Source organism: Oryzias melastigma, linkage group LG20 (genome assembly GCF_002922805.2).
Source record: "Oryzias melastigma strain HK-1 linkage group LG20, ASM292280v2, whole genome shotgun sequence".
NCBI classification, from domain to species: domain Eukaryota; kingdom Metazoa; phylum Chordata; class Actinopteri; order Beloniformes; family Adrianichthyidae; genus Oryzias; species Oryzias melastigma.
In genome coordinates, this window is record NC_050531.1 from 18,696,429 (window position 1) to 18,723,837 (window position 27,409).

At 37.5% G+C, this 27,409-nt stretch overlaps 1 protein-coding gene across 2 annotated transcripts in view; it reads right to left on the reverse strand.

Annotated features, from left to right (window-relative positions):
- mpp7a (membrane protein, palmitoylated 7a (MAGUK p55 subfamily member 7)) overlaps positions 1-27,409 on the reverse strand; it is a 143,630-nt gene that overhangs the window by 111,466 nt on the left and 4,755 nt on the right. For both annotated transcript variants that reach the window (XM_024280521.2, XM_036217342.1), the window contains exon 2: positions 3,416-3,584. In XM_024280521.2, coding sequence (XP_024136289.1) covers positions 3,416-3,452 — 37 coding nt within the window. In that variant the 5' untranslated portion in view covers positions 3,453-3,584. The remainder of the gene's footprint in view (positions 1-3,415; positions 3,585-27,409) is intronic.

The window sequence follows — 27,409 nt, forward strand, 5'->3', positions numbered from 1 at the left end:
GTGTCGTTCTTAACCAGATTCTGTAACTCTATATCATGAGTGTAAATTACCAGTGTGAGCATTTGTGTGCAGCTGCAGCTCAAAACTAGATCAAAATTTTAAACTGAAAAATAAATAAAATATTTTAAAAAATGGTGGCAACTTTAAACTTTTTTATCTTGTTGCATTGTTTGGGTGGAGTTACGTTTTGGTTACTTTTTCAATTAAAGTCTTTAAAAATTGTGCTTATACATTTATTAAGAGTGAGGCCACAAACACTTGTTGATCGTGACCTTTTACAGCTATATGTCAGACCAGCAGCCACCAATTTGGCTCATAACTGTCATTAGTTTGAAGCCTCAAATGACTGGACAGTCTTTTTTTGTTTTTTGGTCTCTTTTTATGTCTACAATTAAACCAAATGTGTCTTTAGATTATTTTTGACATTTGGACTTGTAGACACAGAAGTCGTCCAGCATCAGACTGGCGACCTATCCAGGGTGTACCTCGCTTTGGCCCAACACTAGATGGGATAGGCTCCAGCAACCCTGTGTCCCCAAAAGTGAAATAGCAGGTTAAGAAATTGATTTACGCAAGTTTTCAGCTGTTATAATACATCATCTTAACAAAATAACAAAAATAGCGAGAGCACCTTTTAAATAAAACAAAAAAATAAATGAGGTTTCAGTGTTTCTATTCACTGCAAAATTGTAGATTTAGCTGAGAAGTTGCAAAAGAAACAAAATTTTCAAAGAAAAAAAAGAAATGGATGTATGGACACATAAGTCTCCCAGTTTTATTTATTTTTTTTGTCATTTTCTTTTTCTGTCAGCCAGCTGAACAAAGAAATAGAAGGAGAGTTCTATAGTTGGACACATTTTATTGGTACTAAAACCATTAGATTACATTATACTTTAAACACTATTTTTTGTAAAAGAGTTATACTAAACAAATAGTTTAAGATCCTATTAATCAGATCCTTCAGGTGTCAGATGCATAAACCTATATCCAAACTATTATAACTGTACTAAAAACGTGTACAGTAGGTGTAATGGTAAAGTTAAAGTTTTGATCTGACACAAGAGTTAGGTAGAGTTCTCCTTGTATATGAATGTGAGGCACAGAAAGGTCTTCTCATATCTTTACTTTTGGAATAAAATGTCTTATTGCACCTTCATTTTGTTTTAGATCATTTTGAGTTATATGCCCATCATTCTATGTGCATTAGCTGGGTTTGATGTTCTTGTTTTTTGTGCAAAACTTTTGGGAAAACTTTGGGATTTTTCTTTTTCATTTTTTGTCCAATGAGAAGGAATCACAGAAAAAAAAAATCCCAAATGAACTAAGCTTAAGGATATAGAACAGATTCTGGATGCCCATCAAGATGGACCTGGATTGAATCCTCGCTGGGTCTGTTGGAGCAGGCATGTCCACCAGTCTGGCCCGATGCGGCCCAAGTTCAAATTTCTACCCTCCTGCAGTCTTCTGTCATAGAATCAGTAATATGTGGCCACCAGTACTTTCCAAGAAATTTGTGCACGATTTATTGATTGGGATTGGCCAAATTACGTTATAAGTTGTTATAAACATGTGGAAATGGCCTTTGGCTACTAGTGTGATCAAACCCAAAATGGTTTAACTTCTTAATAAGATTTGTGTTATTTTCCTGATCACATTGTTTAGATTTAGATGTTTAGACAGAGTATTTAATCCAGAATAATATGTAACATTTCATATTAACCCAGATTCAGTGTTGCCAGAAGTTTTTTTTTACGTTTCTGGTCTTCAAATAGAAAATGTATAAAAATATTGTCAAACACATATTTAGATATATTTCTGTTTAATATGTAGAAATGAAAAGTATCCCACTTCAATATCAATTGAATTAAACAGTTATTTAATTTTATCATAAGGTTTTAAAGAACACTGGTCCTCGCACATATTCACAAAATCTGGCCCTCCAAAAAACATGCTTCATTAGTAAACTGGTGGCTCTGATTAGGCATGAATGTGAGTGTGTGGTTGTCTGTCTCTGTGTGGCCTCGCGCTGAGTATTCATCAGGTTTAGAAATGGGACGCAACACATTAAATGTTGCCCTTTCCAAATACATTTATAATGCAGGAAAGTTTGTGCATGTTCTGCATAATGCATGGGGGACTGTTATGTTCATTTGTTCCTAAAAACCCACTTTTCCAAGTCGTCTCACTTATCTAATCCCTTCATTTCTGCCAGCACTTAAACTATACAGCTAAATTAAATTGAAGAAATGAAATTAGACTGGCAGCTAGGCATGTTCCAGCTGCAACTACAAACAAGTTTTTATTACAGCAAGAGCTTGTGGTTTCATTCATTCACAAACTGCTCCATTATTTTTTTAACATTTCAGTCATCTTAACGTTTCCTTAAGCCGCACTTTTAAATGCACTTGACATGCTCGATTGTGTCAATATCCAGGAAACTTTCCATCCATCCCAACATAAGCCTTGTTCCTGTGCCAGGCACTTACAGTTCCAGGCCAGCCGCAAGTATTTGTGACTTCACCGGGCCTGGAGATCAGTGACCTGCTGTCATGATTCACCTGCACACACAGCTCTATAGGATCATCAAGGGGGAAGCGGAGGAGATGGGCTGGAGGAGTCTTTACGTGTTTTATTTGGAAATCTGAGGCCTTGCCGGTAATTGCCCAAAATGACTGCGATCGTAATTGACCGTCTGGCTTTCTACTTTGCCGGCACAAATTTCCACAACGACGGGGGCTTCGGTGACTCTGTTAAAAGTCTGCATGCACTAGCGCACACGCTCTTTTTCCATCAGAGACGGACATAATGGCTCCCCTCCTTTTGTCCTTTTGCGATTCTGTGCCCGAGTCTTCTGGATGTGCGAGCACGGACGAAACCCCACGGAGGGAGGGGGTGAGGCCGGTCTGGCTGCTGCCGCTGTGATGACAAGCTGGAAACGTTCCTCAATCTGACACCCCAAACACACACTCCACAGAAGTGAGGAGTGACAAACAAAAGACAAAGCTGGAGAGTGACGCTGAGTAAAGAAGACCATAATTTGTTTGTGTAGCTAAACTGTGAATTTGCAGTGGCACGCTCTTCGTTTTGCTGGGCACAAAACACGGGATTTGTCTTTGGTTTATTTTCCAAATCTTGATTGGTGGGTCCATTCTAGTTGAGAAAAGGCAGCCTGGGGCTTGAAAAGAGTAATTCCTTTCTACTTTAAAATTCAATTAAGGCAGCTGTGTTGAGCGCACCACCAGCATGCGCTTAAATGTGAATACAAATGCATTCATTTCTCACTAGAGGTCATTTAAGGTCATTAAGTCTGGTTTGGAGCTTTTCTACTGATGACAGACATAAATGAAATAACAGAAGCAAATTACTTCTGTCATTTCTGTAACTTTAAAAGCATTCTTCGCCGTGAGGCTCGTACCTGGCTCATGGCCGGCTCCGGTGGACAGCGCAGGCATGACTCTCGCCGACTGCTTCCTGGTTCCCTTCTGGCGGTGGAAAATGGCAGCGCTGCGTCAGAGGGGTGAGCTCCTCAACAGAAATCCCCAGGAACCAGCAGAATCTGAGAATGGACGTTATGCCATGGAGTCCTGCAAGAGAACAAGACTTTAGAGTCTACCGGTCAAGTCGCAGCGTTGCTCTAAATCCTGTATGTAAGGAATCTGTAACTATGGAAATTAAAATCCAACATAATAGAAAATGCTTGTATTTGTTAGTAAAAGGGTCAAGGACTGTTAAAACAAAAACACATTTTCTCTCAACTTTTTTCAACACTTTTTTCCAAAAGGGTTGAATGCTTAAACATTTTAAGGTAAGTAACTCCTTGAAGAAATGATCTAAAGACTGGAACGAACCTTTGAGGTGTGGAAAAACAATTCTTTTAAAATTATAACCAACATAAAAAGGTTCAGAAGTCCTGGAGGACAAAAGCAGAAAAACACACATCAAACTTTCTCAGGTGACTTAAATAATCACATAATCAATAGTCACCCACAGAAAACCGCTTTCTTCCAGCTCCAACAAAAATTAAGTTTCCATTTTTTGTGATACAGATGTTGCCATTTTCCATTTTGGAGCCAATCGATCTCAGTCAACATTAATTGGTCCTAGTTGGTCTGAGTCAGCGTTTCTAGGCAGCAGTTCTTGTTAGAAACGAGTTTGGAAGAATTTGTCAAACATATCTAATGTTTAAGGTGAGGGGCCAGCAGATACCACATACTTTTAATTGAGGCCTCTGATTGGTCAATTTATAACTTGAGTAACTTGGAATGAAATTTTGTGAAAAAAATATTTGGATTAGCAAGAACACGTTAGAAAAAAAAATAGGAGCAAGAACAGTGATTCTGACCAAAAGAATGAGTGAGTAATAGCTGTTTACTTCTCTAGAAGTCTGTGGGATCTTGGCTTTTTTGGACCCAGTAGATACTACTTGTTTATAAATGTAAGAGGAGGGATCACTCAGTCCAGTTCTCATATAAAGTCAATGGGCACACAAAGTCAAAGAGGAAAATCTATGGGATATGACAGTTGATGAGCTTAAGGCCTTCTTGTGTACTATTCTCCCAAATACTAGTCACTAGTATTTTGAAAAGATCCACTAGTAACTAGTGGATCTTTTCAATATAATCCAAATTATATAAAAATAATGCCAGAGCAGTCAAAATAACTGCTATAGTAATTCTAGTATTTGTAACTCCTAACTGATATTTAGGAGAAACAAAAAGGTTCTCCACCATCAGGAAAAGACCAAAAAGATGGAACAAAACTTTAAGGTTGTGGAAAAACGATATTTTGAAAATTATAACCATCAGCGAGAAAGTTAGGAAGTCCTAGAGGACAAAAGCAGAAGAACACACATCAAACTTTCTCAGGTCACTGAAATAGAAAACATTCAGACCCACAAAGAGGCTCATCTAAAATAAGCAGAAAACCACATACAATTCATATTCAACCACCCATTACACGAACAAAAAATAAGAATAATAAAAGCAAACAAGTTCTGATGAGCTTCAAAGAAACTGGAGAACCTGGTAAGATATGCCAGCCATCAATGTGCCTTTGTGTTAGGTTTGTTCTATGAATTTGAGCAGGCCTCAGCTGGAAAAAATGAATGGAAAACAAATGGGTTCTATTGTGAGGAGTGTTTTTTGTCATTCCACTAGAATAATTTTTCTCATACAGCCAAGGTGGTGCTTTTAAGTGTCCTAACTGAACCAGAACCACTTAACCAAGAGAGGAACGCTGAAAAACACCTGTATCCTTTCCACCCATCCACTGGGTGAACCCATGGTTGGAAAATGTCGACAACAGGATTCAAAAACCTGACTTCTTGTCAAGTATGTGGACCTGTGAAAACTCTTTACAAATGTATTTCTCTGTAAGAAATTTCCCAATCAGCCCCCACAGTGACCTCTAGACAGAAGTTTCCTGGTTCTTATCCCAGAATGTGTACAAACACATGCAGAGATTTAATCCCAGGCAACACAGCAGCCCAAAAGCCAGAATGATACCACGTCTGTCAGACATGCTGCGATATGAAATCACCTTAGAACCGAGCAGACCCCAGGTGGGGCCTTTTGGATAAGGTGCCTCATCAGTGAGCTCCAGCAGATGCTGGGAATGCAAATAGCTGAGAGCAAATCTGAACAGAAATATTTTTCCTCTGGATTGAGATGTACAAAGTATGGTGCATCCATCAAACAGCACTTAAGTGAGAATCGATTTTCCAAGAAAAGATCTGGGGGACGGATTCAGATTCTGCTCGGACTGCGTGCCAGCATCGATTAGTAGGACTGGATTTTTTAGCTGTTTGGTGGGCCGTAATATCTGAATGCAAAACCCGATCACAACAAAGATAACGTTTCGTATATGTCAACGAGAAAGGTTAAGAGGTCCAACAGAAAGGGGCTGTGGCGCCTCGAGCAATGACCACAAAATCTCTCCAACAGGCCGATTCGAACAGGGGACTAAACCTAACAACCGCTAAGTTCACGCCAAGAGTACTGACCCATGTTAAATCAGTTCAGTGTTTCACTGAGAGGGCTGTGCACGGTTTTGTCATAAACTTTGTGATTGGAAAGACAGACATAAGGAAAGACAAGGGACAGAGGGCATGGACGGTCGGGAGGTATGCTACGCTGTAATATCCCCAGCTCTTCTAAAAGGGAATGACCACAATCTAAGGAAGCATGCGGCTTTCCTTGTGGGGAACTTTCTAAAGGCCAAGGGGCATGTTGCAGTGCCAAGAACACCTGGGACTTTTAACAAGGCCCAAACAGCTCATAAGAGACAGACTTTAAGAAAGATTTTGACAACACTCTGAGCCTGTCTGGACAAATCACACAATATCAGATGGTCATAGGGGAAGTAAAGCAACACTTTTCATGTGGTTTATGGATAAAATATGCTTGACTTTCCTGATGTTTTCCACACTCTGCCTCTGTTAAGACTGATAACAAACTATCTTGCTGCCATCTAGTGGGTAAAAATGACTACTTCAGGGTGTAACGGCTCCTGAAACACAGCAGATCAAACCATGGTGAGACGGATGGGAGATTTATAACAACAAAATGTGGAAAAGTACTACTCACCTTTCTGAAAAGTAAGTCATTTCATTATACAGCCATTTGATTTCAGCTGAATGATGTTTAAGAGACACAAAAACTACCAGAGTAAAGAGGTGGAAAACACATCCATCCAAAAGCCTTTCGACTGTTCAATTGTCTGTCCAGATATTCCAATTATACATTGGTTTCATTATTCCATCTTCATCGTCCTTCCCCATTAACCATGGACTGGACTGTATAACCATCAGTGACCTCAACCTTTTTGCCAAAAAGCAACTAGATCCTCATCAGAGAAAGACGAGAAGAGATAAACATATCTTGCTCTAATGCGTTCACAACGTTCCCTGAATGGTTTACCATTCCTGTTATCTCGGTCTGGAGTTGGACGCGGCAGAGGTCTACTTTCAGCACCGCCTCAGCCTCCACAGACTCTTCCAGCAGCAAGTGACAGGAAGGTCAGTTACTGGCACGGGACTTTACTGGGCCACCATGAATGACACTGATTGTCTCGATCGTTCAGCTGACACACGTCCAGAACTGCTTCATCGCACCTGCTCTGGTTACAACTCAGAAGGCCAATTTAATACAAAACTATCCACCAGCTCCAGAGTCTGCTGATCAGCTTCAGCCTCACTGTTGGTCCCACCAGTCCTTAGAGTCCTTATAATGTATTCAGCGGGAGGTGTCACACTTCCTCTTAAAGTCTCACCCCAACAATCTGTTACAATCCGATCTATTACAAAATCGTTCCCAGTCGTCTTTTAATTGTTATTACACAGTTTTAGCCAAAATCAAGGAACTTCTTTCGTTTTCTGCAGAGCTGCAGTAGTTCATTAGAAATTTACCTCTGACTTGTTGGCATTTGTTTACATTATGTCCCACTAGCTTACAGGCCTTCACAAACGCCCGAAACACTTTTTAAATTGGACTAAAACTATTTATATGGTCTTTAAATCAGTGAAAGCGGCTGATTTCGTCATGCCAGAAAGTAAAGATGCAGAATTTTGTATGTAAATTTGATTTTTTCATTTGAATATCTATGAAATATTTATGGGAGGGTATTGATTTGTAAATTAAAATGGTATCCCAAGCAGGAAAAACACAGCTGTACAAAGAATTATATTTGTATTCCATAGGATCTAAAAATCAAAATGTAACAGTTTGAACTGATCAAAAACATCTGGAATACCAGAAAAACTAAAGTCCTGGTAAGACGATCGCACATCTTGGATGATTTGGAAATATGAGGAACGATTGTGGCACCTGTTTGTATTTTGAAACAAAATATTTTAAAGGATGGAAAAATCCCAATTCTATTATTGCTTGGATGTGCTCTCACAGAGGCAAGTAGCACCACCAGACCGCAAAGAACTGACAAACAAGGTTTGATGATCTTTAGAGACAAGCAGGGAGCATCTGAGACTGTTCCAAAAGTGGAGATGAGTGATTGGCTGTCGCAAGGGTTTACAGGGAATAACAAAGTGGTTCTTTTCATGGAAAACTAAGGTTGATTCACTCGAAGCATCTCTAGCTTTGGCCGCTGGTACAAGGCAGCTGTGAAGACAGATTGGATGTAGAATCAATTTGTATTTCAGCTACTCTACATCATATTGGCTTGTGGCAACCGCAGAGTGCAAAGTCAGACAGACACAAGCGGATAAAGTTACTGCCGCATGCACACAACCATGCGTGATACAATCATAAGAGTGTAATTGCAGCGTTTCCAGCTGTGGTATGGGCGAACATTTATTTACACACCCAGTCATACGACGGGACTGCATTTCAATGGCCTGTGCATAATTGCCGAATATTAAACGGTGGTCGCGGAGAGTGATCATCCATGTGACTTTTTGAGAAGGAAAAGCCTGTTTCAAGAAAAACAAGGAGAAGAATGTCTAAATCCTCCTCACACCAGCAGTGCAGAGGCAGCTCTCTTTGCCTTTTCGGCTTCTTCTGTGGAAAAAACACATTGTTGACTAATGTCTTTCTCCTGGCTTGCTGAAGTGCTGCCAGAATGTCACCACATCAGTTCTTATTAGGTTTAAGGCGTGTGATGTTGGCAGGACGTGGCTGTGTTTTCTGGACTGTACCGTGCATCGTCTCGTTTAATAGTCGTTAGCTTTACGAGGAATTGGGACTCCCTAAATTAAGACTCGGCGGTACCTGGCATCACTGATGTTACTGGAAGGACCGACTGCTGAGGAGGAGCAGACACGGCCACAAGTAGCAACAAGACAACTTTGGGACAAGAAATAATTTTTATTTTTGCAAAAATAAATATGGACACTTATTTGTGGAAGAAGTCACAACATATTTAACACCTCTATCCAGTATGAGGTCAACAGAGAAGTTTAAAATTCCTAACTATTCATATTTTTCTATGTTTAAGTTACTTTTCAGTGAGTCCTGATCAGTTTAAAGACTGGGTCCAATGAAAAATACTGTTTTTGGTGTTTTTAACATGTTTATGTAGCATTTTTCAGATAATGGAGGACATATACTAAAAAAAATAAGTTTAAAATTGCATATTTTCAGTATTCCTTTATTCAAATCGCTGGGAATCAGGAACCGACAAAAAAATAAAGTTGTAAAAAACTTGTAGGTGTGACACAGAAGCTACAATTGACGGGAAACAAGCTATCTACCCCACTCCATTCTGATGCATCTACTTGTCAATAAATAGACCCATTGACATCTTTGCTTTCGTCGCTTGAGCTGGCATTTGGATCAAAACTGGCAGATGGATACCTAAAATATTACTCGCCAATTTTGTTGGACAGCTAATATTAGGTTGGGATTGCAAGCTAGGAGCAGAGAGTATAAACAAAGGGATAATGGGGAATGGAGGCATGCTTACTCTGTCCCAACAGTTCTGCCCACAGCTCAAAGGCGAATTTATAATGAACTACAGCCACTCTGCAGAAACAATGTCCTAGAAATCTAACTTTTTTTTGTTTTTTGGCTAAAACTGCATCATCTAAATCAAAAGACCACAGGGAACAATATTACAATAGATCAAAAGATAATCAAAGTAGGACTTAAAATTGTCTTGCTTTTCCAGCTATAAAAGACGGAGCAGTCCATCTGTTTAGCAAAAGAGATCAATCTAAAGATAATATTGCAGTCATTTGTAAGTTACAGTCCAATTCAAAGTAGAAAGAGTCCAAGAAAAACAAATGTAAGATAGCGTTCTTGAACAAAAAGATTGACAGATACTGGGTTAGCTTATTCCTAAAATACCAGAGATATTATCAACAAAAAGTACGATAACTACGAAGAAACAAAAGTCAAAGCTCTGACAGCGCAGTACGTCATCGAACAGTAACAAGCGCAAATGAAATTTGCACGAGTGCCCAGAAGACAAGGATCAAAAGCTCCGCAAGAACTTACCAAATAAATTTCTACCGGCTCCAGATACTCCGCACAGACAAGTCCTCTCTCTCAGAAAAATAACGACCTGCCAGGTGTCGCAGCTCACCTGAACAGACCTGAAACTCAAGTTTTTGTGACTCAGTGTGCTCCACCCTTTTTTTTTTCTCTAATACATGTCAAACATAAACAGATACTTAGGCTGCTACTACTAAAAGTTGACATTTAACAGCATATAGTAACTTTATTTTTTATAAGACAAGTTTATTGGGGATCTTTTGAAATATTTTTACCTTTTCGTGTTTCCTTTTATACCAAACGAAAGTCGTTTTTGTTTAGGCTAAACAACAGCTAACAGGTCAAACATGCTGAGAGAGAGGTTTTTTTTTCAGGCAAAATGCAGGAGCCTAAAAGAGAAACCTTTTCCCCCGTGATCCTGCATCAGTCATTTTAAAAGTGTCACAGAAAACGGTAGCTACTAATTTACTCATTCTTGAGCAGCTTTTTCCTTTTTTTAAAAAAAAAAAAACTTCATTAGATGTTGAAACACTCAAAATACAAATCTAAAACATGAAAATTCAGTGTTACATAGAGCTAAAATCGTGCTCGGTCAACAACACACACAAAAATATATAAATTCTAACATTATTCACATATAGATAAATGGAAACATTACAAGTACATTTGAAGAAATAAATACAATTTCATTTTTTTTAAATATCCCAAGGGAGTGAGCTTCTTTTCTGTATTGAGGCTCTCTTTTACCTCCTTAGATCTGCAATGATGCTCTTAAAAACAGAGTCAGAGCAGCTTTTTCCTCATGTCAAGTACCTTCTGGCAGCAGTTTGCATGTTCACTCAGGATGAAGTTAGGTAAAATAAAATATAAAGGCGAATACGGTAAATTAATGTAATGATTTTTAATTGTTGACTTACTGTAGAGATTTTTTAAATTGGCTTGCGGCTCTAAAGTGACAGCTTCGAGTGGACCTGGAGTTAAATTGACCTGCTGTGCATTTTTTTAATGTAGTGATAATAGATTTCCACTAGATGGTGCACTATGCTTATAACAAATCTGTAACATTTTCTAAAAAAAAATGTTTGGTATTATTCTACAAATATATAGGAAGTCAAAATGATAATTTCTTTAAAAAAAAAAAAACTACCTTAGAATTTCAGTTCAACTTTTCAATGAAACACAAAAATTCTTAATATTTTGAGTAGGCTTGAGCTGTCCAGCTTTGATTGAACATTAAGAAGCTTCTACACTGACACATGATCATCATTTCAAATCGCTTCTAAATATTAGTACTAAATTAAACAAAATCCATGTTTCTTCCAGTCTTTATAAGTTTGTTTTTTAATCAATGGTTGACATTGATATCAACTCCAAATATAATCAATTTTTGTAAATCATAACTCACATCTAGTTTGAAGTCTTAAACTTTTGAACATCTTAATTGTATTCTACTCCTTTACGGTCATTTTTGGGATTTGTGGCACATGCTTCATTGTCCCGTGAACCCCTTCCTGGTTGTAACACCTCTCGCTGGTCTTTGTCCCCGGTCCATTCCTGCGCTCTGGTTCCCATGCAGACACAGCAGCTCTTTGTCTCTCTGACCCATTAACAAGCAGAGGAGTCACAACCACTGTCAGTCGCTGCTGACACATTCCTTTGTCTCTTTCTTACGCGCACTCGCGTGAGTACAAGGCCAAACCCGGGCTTTGGACCGAACGCACTGATTTCAAGCAGAAACTCAGAAATGTCTATCTTAATATGGACAAGACAGCAGGACAGACACTCTTCTTTTGTTGTACTTTTTTTGTTTCTAGAAGTTGTGCAGAAGCTAAAACTCAAGAACCATGTTCCTTTTATAAGCAGTGCACACGCTAACCCTACAGATTGCACAGATATTAATTAGAAGATGATGGATTTTCAGTGCAGCGATTCATGTGTCAGACAATAACCTCCGAGGGGCACAGAGAGGGAACAGACAGACATAAGCCTCTCTAATCTGGAAGTCCGCCTAAATGCCATTGTTGCTCTGTAACCCACATCCTCAGCAGATAATGCTGGACCGAATTACTCTACCTGGAGTGCATTGACAGGGGCAGGAGGGGAGAACAGAGGGAGGCAGCTGCTTTGACAGACGTCTGTATGAGATAGAGCACATTAGAAAGCAGCAGGGAAACCAGTAGGGAGGCTGAAATCGTCTGCAATGCTGAATGAAGTTCACACCTGCTGGGTCTGTGTGTTTATAGCACACATTAGCGGTGAGAAGTGATCAGATTAGCAAATGGATAATTGATTGAGCTTAAAAAAAGAGCAAGCAAAGAATAAAAGAGGAAAATATAAAATATTGAAGAACCTGAGATTATCTTACACTTGAAAAACAAAAAGGAGTCACTGTAACAATATGACTTGAATTATACAATAAAATTACTTATGAACCATTTTGAAATAAAATAAAATGCAGCACATTCAAAAATTCCCAATGCAATTTGTTCCAATTTCTTCACCTATTTCGGGAAACTTCCTAATCCTCTAAAATCCCTGTATAAGACACCTGAGAAAAGTATAAGCACCTGAAAAAAGGCAAGAAGGCCAAATAACAAAACTATGCTGATGAAACATGAGAAGGTAGACCACAACCTCATATTACTGTTTTTTTGCATTTTCCGCATTATAAGGCACACTTAGATGTAGTGCTGGGCAATATGGAAAAAAAAAAAAAAAAAAAAAAATCACAATATAAATTATTTTATGTCACAATAACGATATACATCACGATATACCAAAATAAAAATGGTTTATCACGATATAAATTATTGTATGTCACAATAACGATATATATCACGATATACCAAAATAAAGTATATATTCAGTTATTCTCTGAAAAAAAATTACAAAAATGTCATTACTTACTTTTCTCTGACTTTATTTTTTCAAGTAACAGAATTGTCACAAATGAGAAACATTGTTTTTAAAGTGCACAACAGTTTCAAGTTTCTTAGTAGGAAAATACATTTTTGCACACAGGTTCAGAAATAAGAATAAACAAATAAAGACAATAGAAATGATAGAAGAGAAATGGCACAATATGCACTTTTCGATCGTCCACACCACATGTACAGTCACACTGCCCAGCACTACTTCGAAGATTTAGGTTAAATCAAAAACCAACAGGTCATGTTGTGAAGTCCACTTTTATTCTGGCAAGCCAACTACTACCAATACAATCAGATTTGAAACCATAGATGAACTTTCACAGCTGCCAACAGGCTTTGCAAGGAAACTGATTCAAACATAACCGTCTCATCGGCACAAAATCAAAGCCTGAATCAGAACTGCGTCTGACATCATACGAGTTTAGATATATGTTGTGGTTAAGTAAGGAGTCATTTAGCAAATACAATTGCTTTAAGTCATAATATAAGTTAGGTTTCCTTTTTAAAAACAAAACATGCATGCACCACCAGAAACCGTGAAAAAAGAAGTTGGAGAATGAGCTATATTCAAGAACCTCTACAGAGAAATATTCAAATTTGGCATTAGTATTTAACCCTTTCACTCTGGAGTTTTAGCTCCAGTGATTGCATTTTTTTTGCCTACAGTAACTCTTCCTCTGTTTATGCAATTAATATAATTCCGTCAGATTCAAAGACAGAGAAAAGAAGCCAAAGGTTGATATGCAATTCTTTCTAGTAGTGAAGTGTTTACATAATAGGCGTAAATCAGCTGCCTAATGCGGAGAACAGGAGCTTTGTGCTGTTATGAATAATGGCGTAAATCCAATATAAAAAGCCGCTTCTTTTCACGCCAGAATCAACTGATTCATGTAGATCAGGAATAGGCAACTCCAGGCCTTGAGGGTCAAGAGTCTGCATGATTTCCAGGTGTACAAGCGCTACTCATCACTGGCTACCTGGTTCAGGTGTTTCCAGCTAATTAGAATATGCCAAAGCAGGGTATGTTGGAAAAGATTCAGTAATGCGGTCATTGAGGCGTGGAGTTGCCCCTCCCTAATTTAGATCACATGAACGGTCAAAGTGGGTCAAAGGGTGCATTATTTAGGCGTCGCCAGAGACATCTCCAGTGTTAAAGGGTTTGCATTGCTTAAAACTAGAGGTGTTTATATTCATCAATTAAATGATTAATCGATTCATCAATTTCTATGTCTACGATCCAACCAGATCGATCGGTCTGAGGCAAGTTATTAATCGAATCAACCAGCACCATTATAAAATCATTTTAAAACAAGATGCATCAATGACCAATTTTGGAAGATATCATTTGGATTGAGGTACAGTAGGTTTATTTTACTATAAGGTAAAAAGTACAATCACAGTAGACAACACATGTGAGGCATAAAATGATCAACCATCATTACAGTATAATGTGTGGAAACACTTTATATTTAGCAGTGACGTGGTATCATGTTCTAATTCCGTTTGTATTATTTTGATGTGGAAAACAACAGTGGGCTGAACTTTATCAAACTAAAATGTGAATAGATTTCTTGTTTACATGATAGTTTGTACTTGTATTTAATTTACACTTTATTATCTTGCAAGAAATTTAACAAGGAATCTGGAAAACTTCACCTGCACTGTTCAGTACCAGGTATTTATCTGACTAACACTGAACTTTGTTTTGACCACAGATGTCCAATTTTAGTCAGTGAATTGTATCATTTAAACTGAAACAAAATTGACTATAAATCGCATCGACAACCCAAAACAAATCATTGCACTCCAACTTCAAACACATACATTCCACTTTATAGTTAGAGCAACAGCAAAGCTCATCCTAAAATGTGGCTATATATTTTTCTAATATGTGAAAAGTTTTTTGTAATGTACTGAATATATCTCATGTGTCTGATACTAAAAAACCGGAGTGACAGTATGACAACACAATTACAGGCTTTTTTTAGACAGCTTTCTGGTGATTCAACTATTGCAGTGTAAAAACACGTCTCCTTTCCTGTATCGTGCTGCATGTTGGTGCCATTTTTGTCTGTAGTGCAGCTTTACGTCTGTCTTGTCTGTGCTTTTCAACCTTGATAATCCAGCCCAATCATAACATTTTTGAGGCTAAGGTTAAGGCTAAAAGACATGCACATGCTTTTGGCATGTAGGCCAAAAGCCATCATTTCCGACAGTTACCCATGGAGTTCAACTATTGGTCGCTGAAAAAATCCCTGTAATTGTGATGAAAGCCAACAGAATGACAACACTCTAACCAGCTGGTGGAAAGCCATCATTCTGCTGAAAAAAACTCAACTTCAGAGCATTACGCAGATGTTCTGTGGTGCATCTTCTGCCAAATGGACTTGCATATGACAGAGGGACAGTTTTGGGAGTAATGACAAAAAACAGAGCAGTTCATGGAAGTTTTTGAATCACAAACATAGAAAATATTTCATAAAATTACTTGTATGACAAGAGTACGATACTCAGAAGTAGCAACAATATTAGACAATTGTCTGATACGATACGCTTGCTTCACAAAGCAAAAAAAGGGTATAAAGAAGGCAAGAGTTAAAAACAAATGTCACACAAAAAAACCTTCTTAACGCACTCCTCACCCTCACCACTAGTTTATAGAGTGATGTCAGGTGCAGTCGCTCTTTAAGGTAACCTTGGACCAAAAGATTAATGCTGCAATACAATGCAGGAACTCAATTAGAAAGATATTTCTGTTAACACAGTGGCATTTGTGTGAATCTGTGGCTAAATAGACGATACAGAAGATCAAAAGTGTTCACTGTGTTTGAGGTCAACTTCTGAGGATAAAACCAGCCTAAAGAATGACTGATTATAAAGTCTTAATCACAATCTAAATCATGTTTATAGTTACAAAAACTGAGATTAATTAAGCCTTAGTTAAGGCATTAATAAAGATGATTTAATAAATGTTCTTGTGTATTGTCTAAGTGTGTGCTGAAATAATTGTTCTCCCAACTGCAGAGAACTTTGTTCTACCTGTACATTCATATTTTTGTTAATCAAATAGGCTGAACGTTTTACAAAGTCGTTTGTTTTCTCAATGATCTTCATCCAAACCTCTGCAAACATGGATACAAGTTAGACACTTTAGCTTGGTAAATAAACATCTGCATGTGTGGTTGGTGGACATGTCAATGCATGGAAAATGGCATATACTTATTTGGCGTTTTACAACCGTCTTAAGAAGAGCCAAAGAACATTACAGTACAGTCCCATTCATCCGTGCACACTAGTAGTCAACTAATTGACAACAAATCTACTGGTAAAATAGTCGACGACTAATTTAATAGTCAATTAGTTGCTGCTTTATATTATTTGGAGTCAGAGTGTTGTAAGTTATAATGGCATTATGCTAGCTTTTTGGACTATTTTGGAATTTATTAAGATTTTTTTAGACTATTTTGGAGTTTAGCTAAAAGTTCAGCTACATACAAACTGTTTTGGCTAATTTTGATTTTTTTTTTCCATTTTAGTTCTTAGCCAATATCTCAGGTACATGCTAGTTTTTTTTTAGCTAATTAAGGCTTTTTTTTCATTTTTTAGGGTATTTTGAAGTTTAGCTATTTTCTAAGCTACCTGCTAGCTGTTTTGGCTAACCTACATTTTTTTTCATATTTTTAAGGCTAATTAGGCATTTAACTAATATTTTAGACTAGCTTTCAGCTTCAGCTTTTTCAGTTAATAGCTTCAGCATGTTCAGCTATCAATTTCAGCGTTTTTAGCTTTGAAATTCAGCATCTTTAGCGACCAAATTCAGCTTACAGCATCCACACTAGCATTATCGCAGGTAATGCTAAATATCTAGTTTGTAGTTAGTTTAAAGCTCATGGTAGTTAAGATGTGTGCTTTACATCCAGTTTAAAAAATAATCGGTGATTAGTCGACTATTAAAATAGTTGTTTGTGGCACCACTAGTGCACACACACACACATTAATTTACTGATGTGTAATGCTGGCACCAATCTATAACCTCCAGGAGCATTGTGGGGTTCAGAGTATTGCCCATGGACACTTTGACACATGGACAGCAGGGTGGGAACTGAACCTGTTGTCTTCCGAACAGAGGTTGACCACTCTACCTCAGCACCAATTCATAAACTCAACTTTCTTTGCCTTCAATGTCCTTTCTGCGTGCACGTTCAGTTAAAAACACACAAACTATTTCATAAACAAAAAAAGCTGAATTTCAAGTGAAAATCTGAGAAAAACATGTATAATCAAATCAAATCTTCTTATCAATTGAAATAAATCATGACGGAGAATTTTAACCAGATTGATTCAAGAATTTGTCAGTGATCCACAAACCCAGTTATTACTGGTTTCTCTGTAGACGTGTGATGAGCTTGTAACCAGTTCCGGACGTACAAAGTATTTTTTTGGATGACAGCTGAGAAAGTGCTCAGCAACATTTCTTATTTGATCAAGATGAATAGTGTGTCAATCTTAACAAAGGAAACTGTATTTTTCACAATTCACAGACATCAGATTAAACTGTAACCACAAGAACAAAAACAGTGAGCACATAAAGCTCCACCTGTCTCTTCCTTTATAATTCCCACAGTTGGATAATCAAGAGACAGCTTTTTTTGCCTTAATATTATAATAATGGTTTTGCATGTAAGCCCTGGTATTCAAAACAGGAAAAGGCATTTATTTTGGGTGAGGAATACCACTCTACCTTCTATCCACTCTATGTGATTACAGACTCCCTCTGGGAATGATGACACAACTCCCAGAGGACCCAGACCTGACCCTGGCAGCTGAGCCCCACATTACACCTAATGGCACTGGAGCATTACTGAACCCATTGCTTAGACCAGCAGCTTTATTATTCATATGAAAAGGAGGTCATACTACAAAATGTCCAGTGCTGGTCGATGCAAAACAAGCATATTTGAAAACAAACTTTAGTGTTTGAACATTTATGCAGTTCTTGGATTTACCAAATGTACATCAAAGCTAATCAATAGGCTTTAGTTTTGGCTATCCTCAGGCTTCATTTACAAACCATTCTTAAAACAAAATAAAGAAGGAAAGTAAAGCAATTGTCGGTGAGTAATTGATGGTAATCCGGTTCAAATTGGGGAACAACAAGAAAATGCTTCATTCAAGCTGCGAACAATTCTGCTTCTGAACAAAAGGTAATGAATACAATTCAGGATTAGTTTTCTTCAAACTGACCCCTTCAGGCTTTAAGATTTAAGATGCTTTTAAATGTGTGAGCTTTTGTAAATAATGTTATTTATTTTTCTCATAAATGTAGCTTTTGCTAAATGAAAACATGTCTTAAAGTATTATTTACCTGAGGCAGTGAGTGACTACCTAATTTTTTAAGGGCTGGCAAGGACAGACATCTTGTGTAATGGCTTGGAACATTAAACTCATTGCTGTGAGAGGTTTTATTTTACAACATAAAAAGAGAACATGACTGCACTTTGGCTTGGCTCGCTGGTAGGTGTTAATAACATGTTTTTCAAAGATGGAAGCCTGTTGTTGTAGACAGACGGCATTAGACTGAATGTATATGTAGAAAGTAAAATTTTTAATACTTTTCACAGCATTAAACATCAATTGAAAATTGTGTAGTAGTTTTTAGCAGACCTTGTGATCATAATGCATAAAAATTCTTAAAGCTTCGGCCTATGATAACAAGTGTGAACCTCTGCACACTGTTAGACATGTCAGAACAACAAGACCTCTGTCTGGCTCCTCTGATGTTCTTATTTCATCAAATGAATTAGTTTCATTCCCCGAGGACAAATCTGATACAAAAGGAGAGATGAAGTTTCCTCACTCGTCTAAGCAAGTTTTGCACGATGGATAAAAGAAGACATTAAATTTAAAAAAATATCTGAGGGTAAGTATGATCCAAACTCAATGAAACAGTTTCAGAAACAAGTATCCCACAATTGTACTTTGCTTTAATTCTTTCGACTGCTGTAGCTCTTCAACTGCTGACATAATTAACGGAATTCCAGTTGATTCTGAAACTGAGAGAAGCTGCTTTGCACCGTTATTACATGTTTTATAGTAGAAATGCGTTGCATATCGGTGCAAAGCCGATATAAAAGCAGCTTTTCTCCATGTCAGAATCAGTTGATTCATGTTGATCACATGAGCGGTCAAAGACTAACAGAATGTCAAAGAGCATGTGTTAGTTAGGTGTTGCCGGTGACATTTCAGGTGGTAAGTCAGAAAACTAAAACTAGTAAAAAATCAAAATATGTAGAAATGCAAATTAGAAATGATTTTATGTGGAATAACACATAGCATTAAAGCTCTAAGATTTTCAAATTCTTGTTTTGTTATTTGTCCACAATCAGTCTTCAAAGTGTCTTTACAGTATAAATAGCCAAGTATTCACAGATGTCCAACACTTCTTCAGACCTGTGGCAACCAAGTTTCAAGATATCTCTTTAGACACCTGCTACACTGACATTTTTAATAAAATATTTTCAACATTTCTCCAATATGAGGGGGGAAATTGGAGAGTTACTGGAAAATATTTTCAGGATTTGTATAACTTTCTAAGGGAGTTGGAGACAACCTTTTCAGTGTTTTCCATGAACAGGTCAGGGGGGAACTTGAAACCAGTTGCAGACAAATTTGCTAAAAATACCAACATTTTCTGCAGTCAGTTTGTCACACAGGACTACAACTAAAATGTTGTAAACAATCATGCATGTTTCTAAAATATAAATGCAAAGGGTTTTTAAGACGAAATATCTAGAACATTATTTTATTTATTTCAGTGCTTTTATTTTTTTAATGCTGACAATCAAATTTCATATTTTCATGCAATACTTTCAATTTTATATACATTTTATTTGATTACTTGCATGTTTATTATTTATTGATATCCCAAAGTTTAAGTTGACCATAGTCCTGTAGTGTATAAATGGGGCTAAACCAATTAAGTTCCATGATGGGAGCATCATTTAAAAAAGTTACAGAAACACGGATATAATCTACCAAATTGAATGAACTGAATTGGTCTTTATAATAAGTATTTACATGTTTCGTCAAAACTGATTATGGAAATTTAAAAAAAATATTTTTTTATGGCTGTAATTAATTCCAATTGACAAATAAATTCAACACCAGACAATATATAATTTGCAGCATACTTGCGTTGGTGTTAGTTGAACTCAATTGAGAAGGAGAACAGAGTAAATGGACCGCAGAAATTCAGCACTCAAAGGTAGGATGGGCCCTCATGAGGCCTCCTTTTTGACCCCCCCTTTAACTCTAGCAATTAAAACATTCCTCCATGCTACTCCGCTGCGGATCAACAGGCGTGTTAGTCCACTGAATGAAAACATGGCTGTGAGTGTAACCCCTTTTTAGCTTTGACTGCTATGAATAAAAGAAGAGTAGGCACAAAGTGGGAGGGGTTTTTAAAAAAAAGCCTCAATTGAGAATCAAAGAATGGCATCACAAACTCTAAATGAGACACACCTCTCTTAAATAATGCAAGTCTGCAGGAGACAAAACTCCATCAATGCACTGAAAGGGTTCATTAAGGAACTGTGCCACACAACAAACAAATGAGTCACCAATGCCTGTGCTTTACTCTCCGCTCACTGTTCCTGTTCATTACAGTAATTGGTGGCAGCTTCTTTCAGCGTTTTGTTCCCTCTTCTGTCACGTGTATTAGATGGCAGTGATGTGGCTGAGCTGAAAGGCATTTCGTCAGGCGAATGGTAATCTGCATTGTCCGCATGGCTCGTTCTAAACAGCCAAGCAGCCTCTAATAATAACAGGTACAAAGGAGAGTCTATCAAACATCTACGAGTCCCTCCGTACTCATTGGGAAGGACCCTAATCTTCATCCTTCTGCACACAAAGCCAGCTCTTCCTCAGTAATGCTTCTTTAGGACTGAAACAAGAGATTTGAGAACACAATTTAGTAGAACTTGGATTAAACTTTTAAAAAAAGCAAGATTTTTTTACAAGTTTATGGTCAACTTTAAGGGTTTTTTGCCTATACTCTTGAGCCCCATACAGAGAACTTGGAGAGAACGTGAAAATTCTATTTTAAAACTTTAAAGTCCCACTCTAATCATCTTATGATCCAATTTAAAAGTGTTCCTAGAGGTATTTTAATTATGATTATGCCATTTTTTGTCAAAATAATAATAAAAAAAATGTAATTTTCTAGGACATAGTTTCTACAGAGTGGCAGTAGTACATTAGAAATTCGCATTCGAGTTGCGGGCAAGTGTCCCGCCCAGAACTCAGGAGGGGGGACACATAGTAAGCCTTCTCCACTTAGCATCATTCCTTTGATTACACTTTCTTCAGCTAGCTTACAGCCCCTCACGCCTCCAACCTAACATTTGTGGTGTAACAAAAATGGCTGGAAAGTTTTAGCTAGATGAGGAAAACAAAGATGTACATGGATCTAGTCGTCTACAAGTGGATGCATCAGAATGGAGTAGTACAGGGAGCTTGTGTCTCGTCTACTGTGGTACAGCTACAGGCTTTATCCAATGGCATTTTTGTCCACTCCTGATTCTCTATGATTTTAATAAAGAAATACTCAGAAGCACAAATGTTTTTGTTTTGTTTTTTCAAATATATATGTTATCCATTATGAGAAAAATGCCATACAAACTTGTTAAAAACACTATTTTCATTGGAGTGGGTCTGTAGGAAATTTTAAAAATCAACTTAAAAACTGTTAACGTTTGAAAACTTTTTAGCAAAACAGATGCACTTCTTTTTTTTTCTTTTTTTTAATTAAACCAATAGCTTGGAGTGTTTTCAACAAATGATCTCATCTCGTGCACTTCTAAAAATTAAGCTAATCTTGGGAGCTTGCTGCACCAACACTTTTACCTTGAAACCATTTGTGGGTGAAACCACAAAACGAGTGAGTGTACAAAGCTTGCTGAACCCAAAACTATTGCAGACCACAACTTATGGAAGCACTCCAACTCAGAAACAACCTTTAGGATTTATTTTATAAACCACTTCATTACATGTTTTCTATTTGTGCTTTCTCAGGTTTGCAAAGAAAATGAAATATCTAAAATAATATGGAAGGATGAAATTGCTTAAACTAAGAAATCTCCTAAATTGCTCAGCAGATATCATTCCCTCTCAATGGAATTCCAGGTGTACATGCATAAATGGACAAAGGTACTTTTTAGTCAAATGACACAGAATTAAGTTCCAGTGCATGAATAACAACTCATAATTAATAGATTTGGCTTTTATCCGAAGCAAAAAGCACATAGGGAACAAGACTAAGAGTTTATTTCTTGTTTGTTTGTTTTTTTTAATAAGTCCGGGAAGTTGCCAAATACTTCAGCCTTTTCTTGAAAATTGCAATGAGGCTGCAGATCATTCAGCCCAGTGGGAATCACAAGTCTGAAAGTTTAGCTTCTTATCTTCTACCATGTTGTGCAGGAACATTGCTCATTTACTTAATGTTATGTACATGCAGGGGTATAGACCTGGACCAGGATAATAAAGTACAGAGAAGCTGTGAAGTTTACCGGTCTGTAGGCGAGTGCCAGGGCTTTGAATTTGATAGGATAGGCATTGGAAGTCAATCCAAAGACATTCTTCTTCTTCTTTCTGATTGGTTAAAAACGAGGCCTGCAGGTGCATTTCGGACTATCGGTAGAGGCTTCAATACGTAAGCTGGTAGCCCTATGTAAAGTGTAGCATCAAAAACATGATTTTTATGGGAGTGGGTGTTTACAAATCCAAAAATGATGATAACGTTATGTTGAAAGTGTGACAGAAAGGACCAGAATTTATGTCTTAGAGAGATTTAGCTTAATGAATAAAATATCCCACATTAAAGAAGAGGAGGTGGATGATTTAACAGAGAAAAAAATTCTGCAAATGAGAGCAGGCGTGGCAGGAATTAAACACTGAGGAGCCGGATTAACATGCAAGTCAAGCCGACATCAGATGTCCAAATGTTTGCAGTAAATCTGTTCACAATAGTGGAGCTGGTATTAAGCAGCCTGTTAAATGACATTCAACAACACAATGCATGTAGATGCAAATACAAATTCTTATTTTTAACATTCTGTCTCTCACACTTGAAGTATATCCATGATGAATGTGACACACCAAATTCATCTTTTAAAGAGGGAAACTTGCAGAATCTGTGACTGACAAATGCTTTCTACCTCTTTGTTTAATGTTAAAATTCAAGTACAGATAGGAAAAATTGTCCACCTTAAAAACGAGCGAATCATTGAGATACAAGTTATCCATGAAAAGAGTTAAAATGTATCTGCCTTTCTCACACAAATTTCTTGTTTGTGCTGGAAACCAAATGGCCCAGTCGCCACCCTTCACAACCTCTCCTGGACTGTACTGGACTTTCTTTGGCTGAGAAACTGCTGATGTTTGGTGAGATTAGCATCCAGTCGCTTAGAGGGAAACCTCAGAATGGACAAAGACTGAGCTGTTTTTTTACTCTTTTTTTTTCTCTGGTGCCAATGAACCCGGAAGAAAGAAAGGAAATGCCATGCTCAGAAAGAAAACACATTATTGGGATAAACACTTAGAAAATGAGTGTACATTAGGAGTGGCTAATGTTTTTCAAAGAAGATTTTTTTTTTTATTCTACAATAATTTATTCTACAAAAAAACTATATAACTTCTCCTCAGCTCTTACAGGAAGAACTTTAATCATCCTTGACACCTCTGTCCTTGCACAAAATAACAAAAGATTCAATCTCAAATTGGCAAGAAACATTTTTATGTGGAGTTAAAGTAAATTGCTACACCTTTAATCTAGATTTAAGCCCATTGAGCAAAAATGTTGCAGGTGACAGGTTGTAGTGAACTCATGGACAGCACACAAAGCTGCAGTAGGTGAGATGCAGGCTCCTCATACATATTTTTCCTTTTTTTAACCCCCTTAAACCCTGCACCAGTCAACTGATAAGCAACTTATCAACAACTATACTGTGGTGTAAAGTCAGGTGGAACACCATCACCTGTATACTATAGCTGTGTGTAACTTACATAATCCTTACAAATACTTCCTGATACACCTACCACAGACCAAGATGACCTATATTTTATATAAAACGACCTATATTCTTGGTTATCACTCTATAATCCATTATTTAAATATAAAATTTCCCTGCAGCATGGTCATTATTAGGTTTTAAATATAAAATTTTGGCGCTCTTTTCCCAGTTCCTAGTCAAGGCAGATCATGTGGAAAATTCCAATCAATCACTAAAACAAAAACCTCTTGATTGGAAAACTTTCTTTAACATGTTGTGTCTTTGAATGGGCATTAATTGGCTGTGTGGTGGAAAGATCCAGCAACACAGCCTCATTTAGGAAACATATATAGATGGTTGGATGCTCTAAAACAGTGGTCACCAGTACCTAGACAGCCTGTCTAGGTACTGTCTCAAATGGACCCCAAAAACATCCCAACCAGATGTATGTAACAATTGAAATGATAATGCTATTATAGCTGGTGCAACTTTTGCAATCCTTACAGTAGTGGTTTGACAGAAGTGCACAGACCACAATTTACAGGGTGTAAAATTTGAGCATGCAAGTTACACTCAAAAAGAAAAAAAAAATAGAAATATTACTGTAAAACAAAAGTAGATAATCAGAAAATCGTGTCGGTTTTTAAAGGATATTTAAGGATTAGACAAGTCAAACAGGAAAAAGGAGACTAAGACACCTGCACAGGACAAGGCAATGCTTGTATAAGGGAGTGAAACAGAAAACATAACCAAAGAAGCTTGAGAAAAAGACCAGTGAGAGAAACAAAGGCACAGAAAAATATGGAAAAGCCCAAAACAACAAAAAGTGAACAGCACAAACAGAGTCTTCAATCTGTAATGCACAGACTGGGTTCTGTTTAAATTTCACTTTGAGGAGGACTAAACATGTGGCTCTCGAGTGTTTAGGAACAGTGGCTTTTGTTTAAAATACCAATGAGAAACAATATTATGAGACAAAACATAGAAGTTTTGAACAAACATACCCACTAAAATCTGAGGGAAGATCACAGAAGAAAATGGACTGAATTGGAGCTCCATATGAGCCACTCACATACTGAACAACATGCTCAGCAGTTACCTCAAAGTTGCTGGGATTTGGGGGCAACACAAAAAAAATCAATCAATACAAGTAATGCCACAGACTGCACAAGTGCAGTAACTTTCAGAAGCTTTGTGCATACTGCGTTTGGCTGTACATGCAACTGTGAGGCAGCTTTCGCTACAATAATTGTTATTAAAAATCAAATCTCAATCCAAGCTCATCAATAAACACTTGCACATGTGACTCCATTCCATCCACTGATCATTTCAGGTGTAATCAGACTGGAAAAGTCTGTTGGTCTGGACCGAGTCGGCTTAATTTGGTCCAAATTGAGTCCTAAACCTTTGCTTTTGGTCTGTTCAGACTGCCCTCAACTGGAGTATTCTATTTAAAATCAATCAATCAATCAAGATACTTTATTAATCCCCTGGGGGGAAATTCATTAAAAACAAAACTTGTAAACAAAAATCACATGACTGAAGATTTCAGTCATTGGCAGGAATTACGAGGGCAGGGCAAACCAACAACTTGAAGAAGTCCTACTCTTTGCAATCCTTGCTGGAACAGTTCACTTATTCAAACTTTATATCTCACTGACCAGTTTTGGTTTCTGTATGAACATCAGGAACAACACTTGTTATTGCTGCTTTGATTAATCATTGAATTATTGTATCTCTAATTAGAATGACACATCAACAGCATATGACTTCAAATGATTATGTTCCATGTTGATTTCAATATTTTCCTTTTTTTTTTTCTTAATTAACGTACACAATAACCAAAACTCAATTCCAACCTGCAGATCTATTCAAATTCTATTCAAATCTAACGTTACTCTGGCAACGCCATGGCTGTGCAGTCACCATCTCTGCAGACTTTCCAGAGCAGGAACACCACATGTGTCTTCTGTTATCAAGGACCAAAAACCCCACAAAACTATAAATGTCACACTTTAATTTCACCAGGGCCAAAAACCTCCACTGAAAAGAGCTTCTACAGGAGAGGTGGCAATTAGTGGTCACCATACAGGCCCACTGTTTGATACGAGTACCCTTTGATAGGGAGGAGAGAATGATTATAGCTCCATAAACTTTAGGATGGCTCTTCAAAAAAAAAAAAAAAGAGAGCAGATGCCAAATTATATCTGTGGTAATGTTATAGTCCAAACATGTCAGGCACAGACGGATCTAGTCTCTTCGTTTCCAGAAAAAGGCTTGCGGGAGTTTCAAGACAGAGTAGCCTCTTCCATTGAATAATCCTACCAGCTTCTGTCTGGCCAAGCCACGCAAAGAGCCCACAAAGAGTGAAAACTGCATCATTACAGCTTCTAATAGGCTTTTTAAAATGGGCATTCATCCTCAAATTGCTCTAATTGCCCTTATTGAGCAGTGAAGGAATACATGTGCTCTATGGATGAATGATGCCCATTCAGAATACACAACATACAAAGAGCCAAAAAATTACTTTGGAATTGGACACAAAGAGAAAGTCTCACATGCGCACACAGGCTCCTTGATGGCTGGTGTCATTAGAACCCAAAAGGTTAAAAAAGTGTATAAATGGACCCTGCTGTGACAGCAGGGACAGCCACACTTTTTGAAAAACCAAACGGAAACAGAGAGAATAGCTCAATTTAATCACCACTGCCGTTTGGAAAAAGTACTAGCCTGTAGAAAATCGACAACGAAAGCACATCGCTTTGGCTGATGACCACCTTACCGAGCCACCACCCTGCCAGGTTTAAGGTAAAGCTTCACACCAAAAGGGTCAAGGATAAAACGGTTAATTCACAGACATGCATATTTCATTTCTATGACCCAATCATTGAGTTTGATTTCTGATTATTGAGCCAAAACGTCAATAGGATCCGATATTAGAAGACTGTAATGCAGCAGAAGATAGTGAGAAACTGTTTGACCAATTTTTATCTCCTTTAGTAGACCGTGTCAACATCAATCCATCAAATGTTTTCTCACCTTGGGGCAAATTGCAGTCTATGTTTTGTTATTGCTCCCAAGTTAAGACATCAAGGAAAGGGAGAGAACAGATGTCAAGGCTGCCGTACGGCAACCGAGCCCCCAAATAATCAGTGTAAATGTCAACACAAGATCTATCCGTATCACAATTAGATGGGCCATTAATAGAGCACCGGATATCAGCTGACAGCTTTAATATATATCCACTCCCGTCCCTTGATAGTTTGAACCCCAAACTATGTACAAGTGGCAAGAATGGTAAGAAGTTGTGAATCTACAATCTCTACTGTGTTTGAAAGGTTCTTAGGAAAGACAACCATATAATTCTAGGAACTACCCATTTATAATTACGAGACGTATGTTTACAAATCTTCAGTAAGTGTTGTGATTCACAGGAAAGAGACATCAACAATCACACTTTCAAATATTTTGGTTTTGTTTTCCT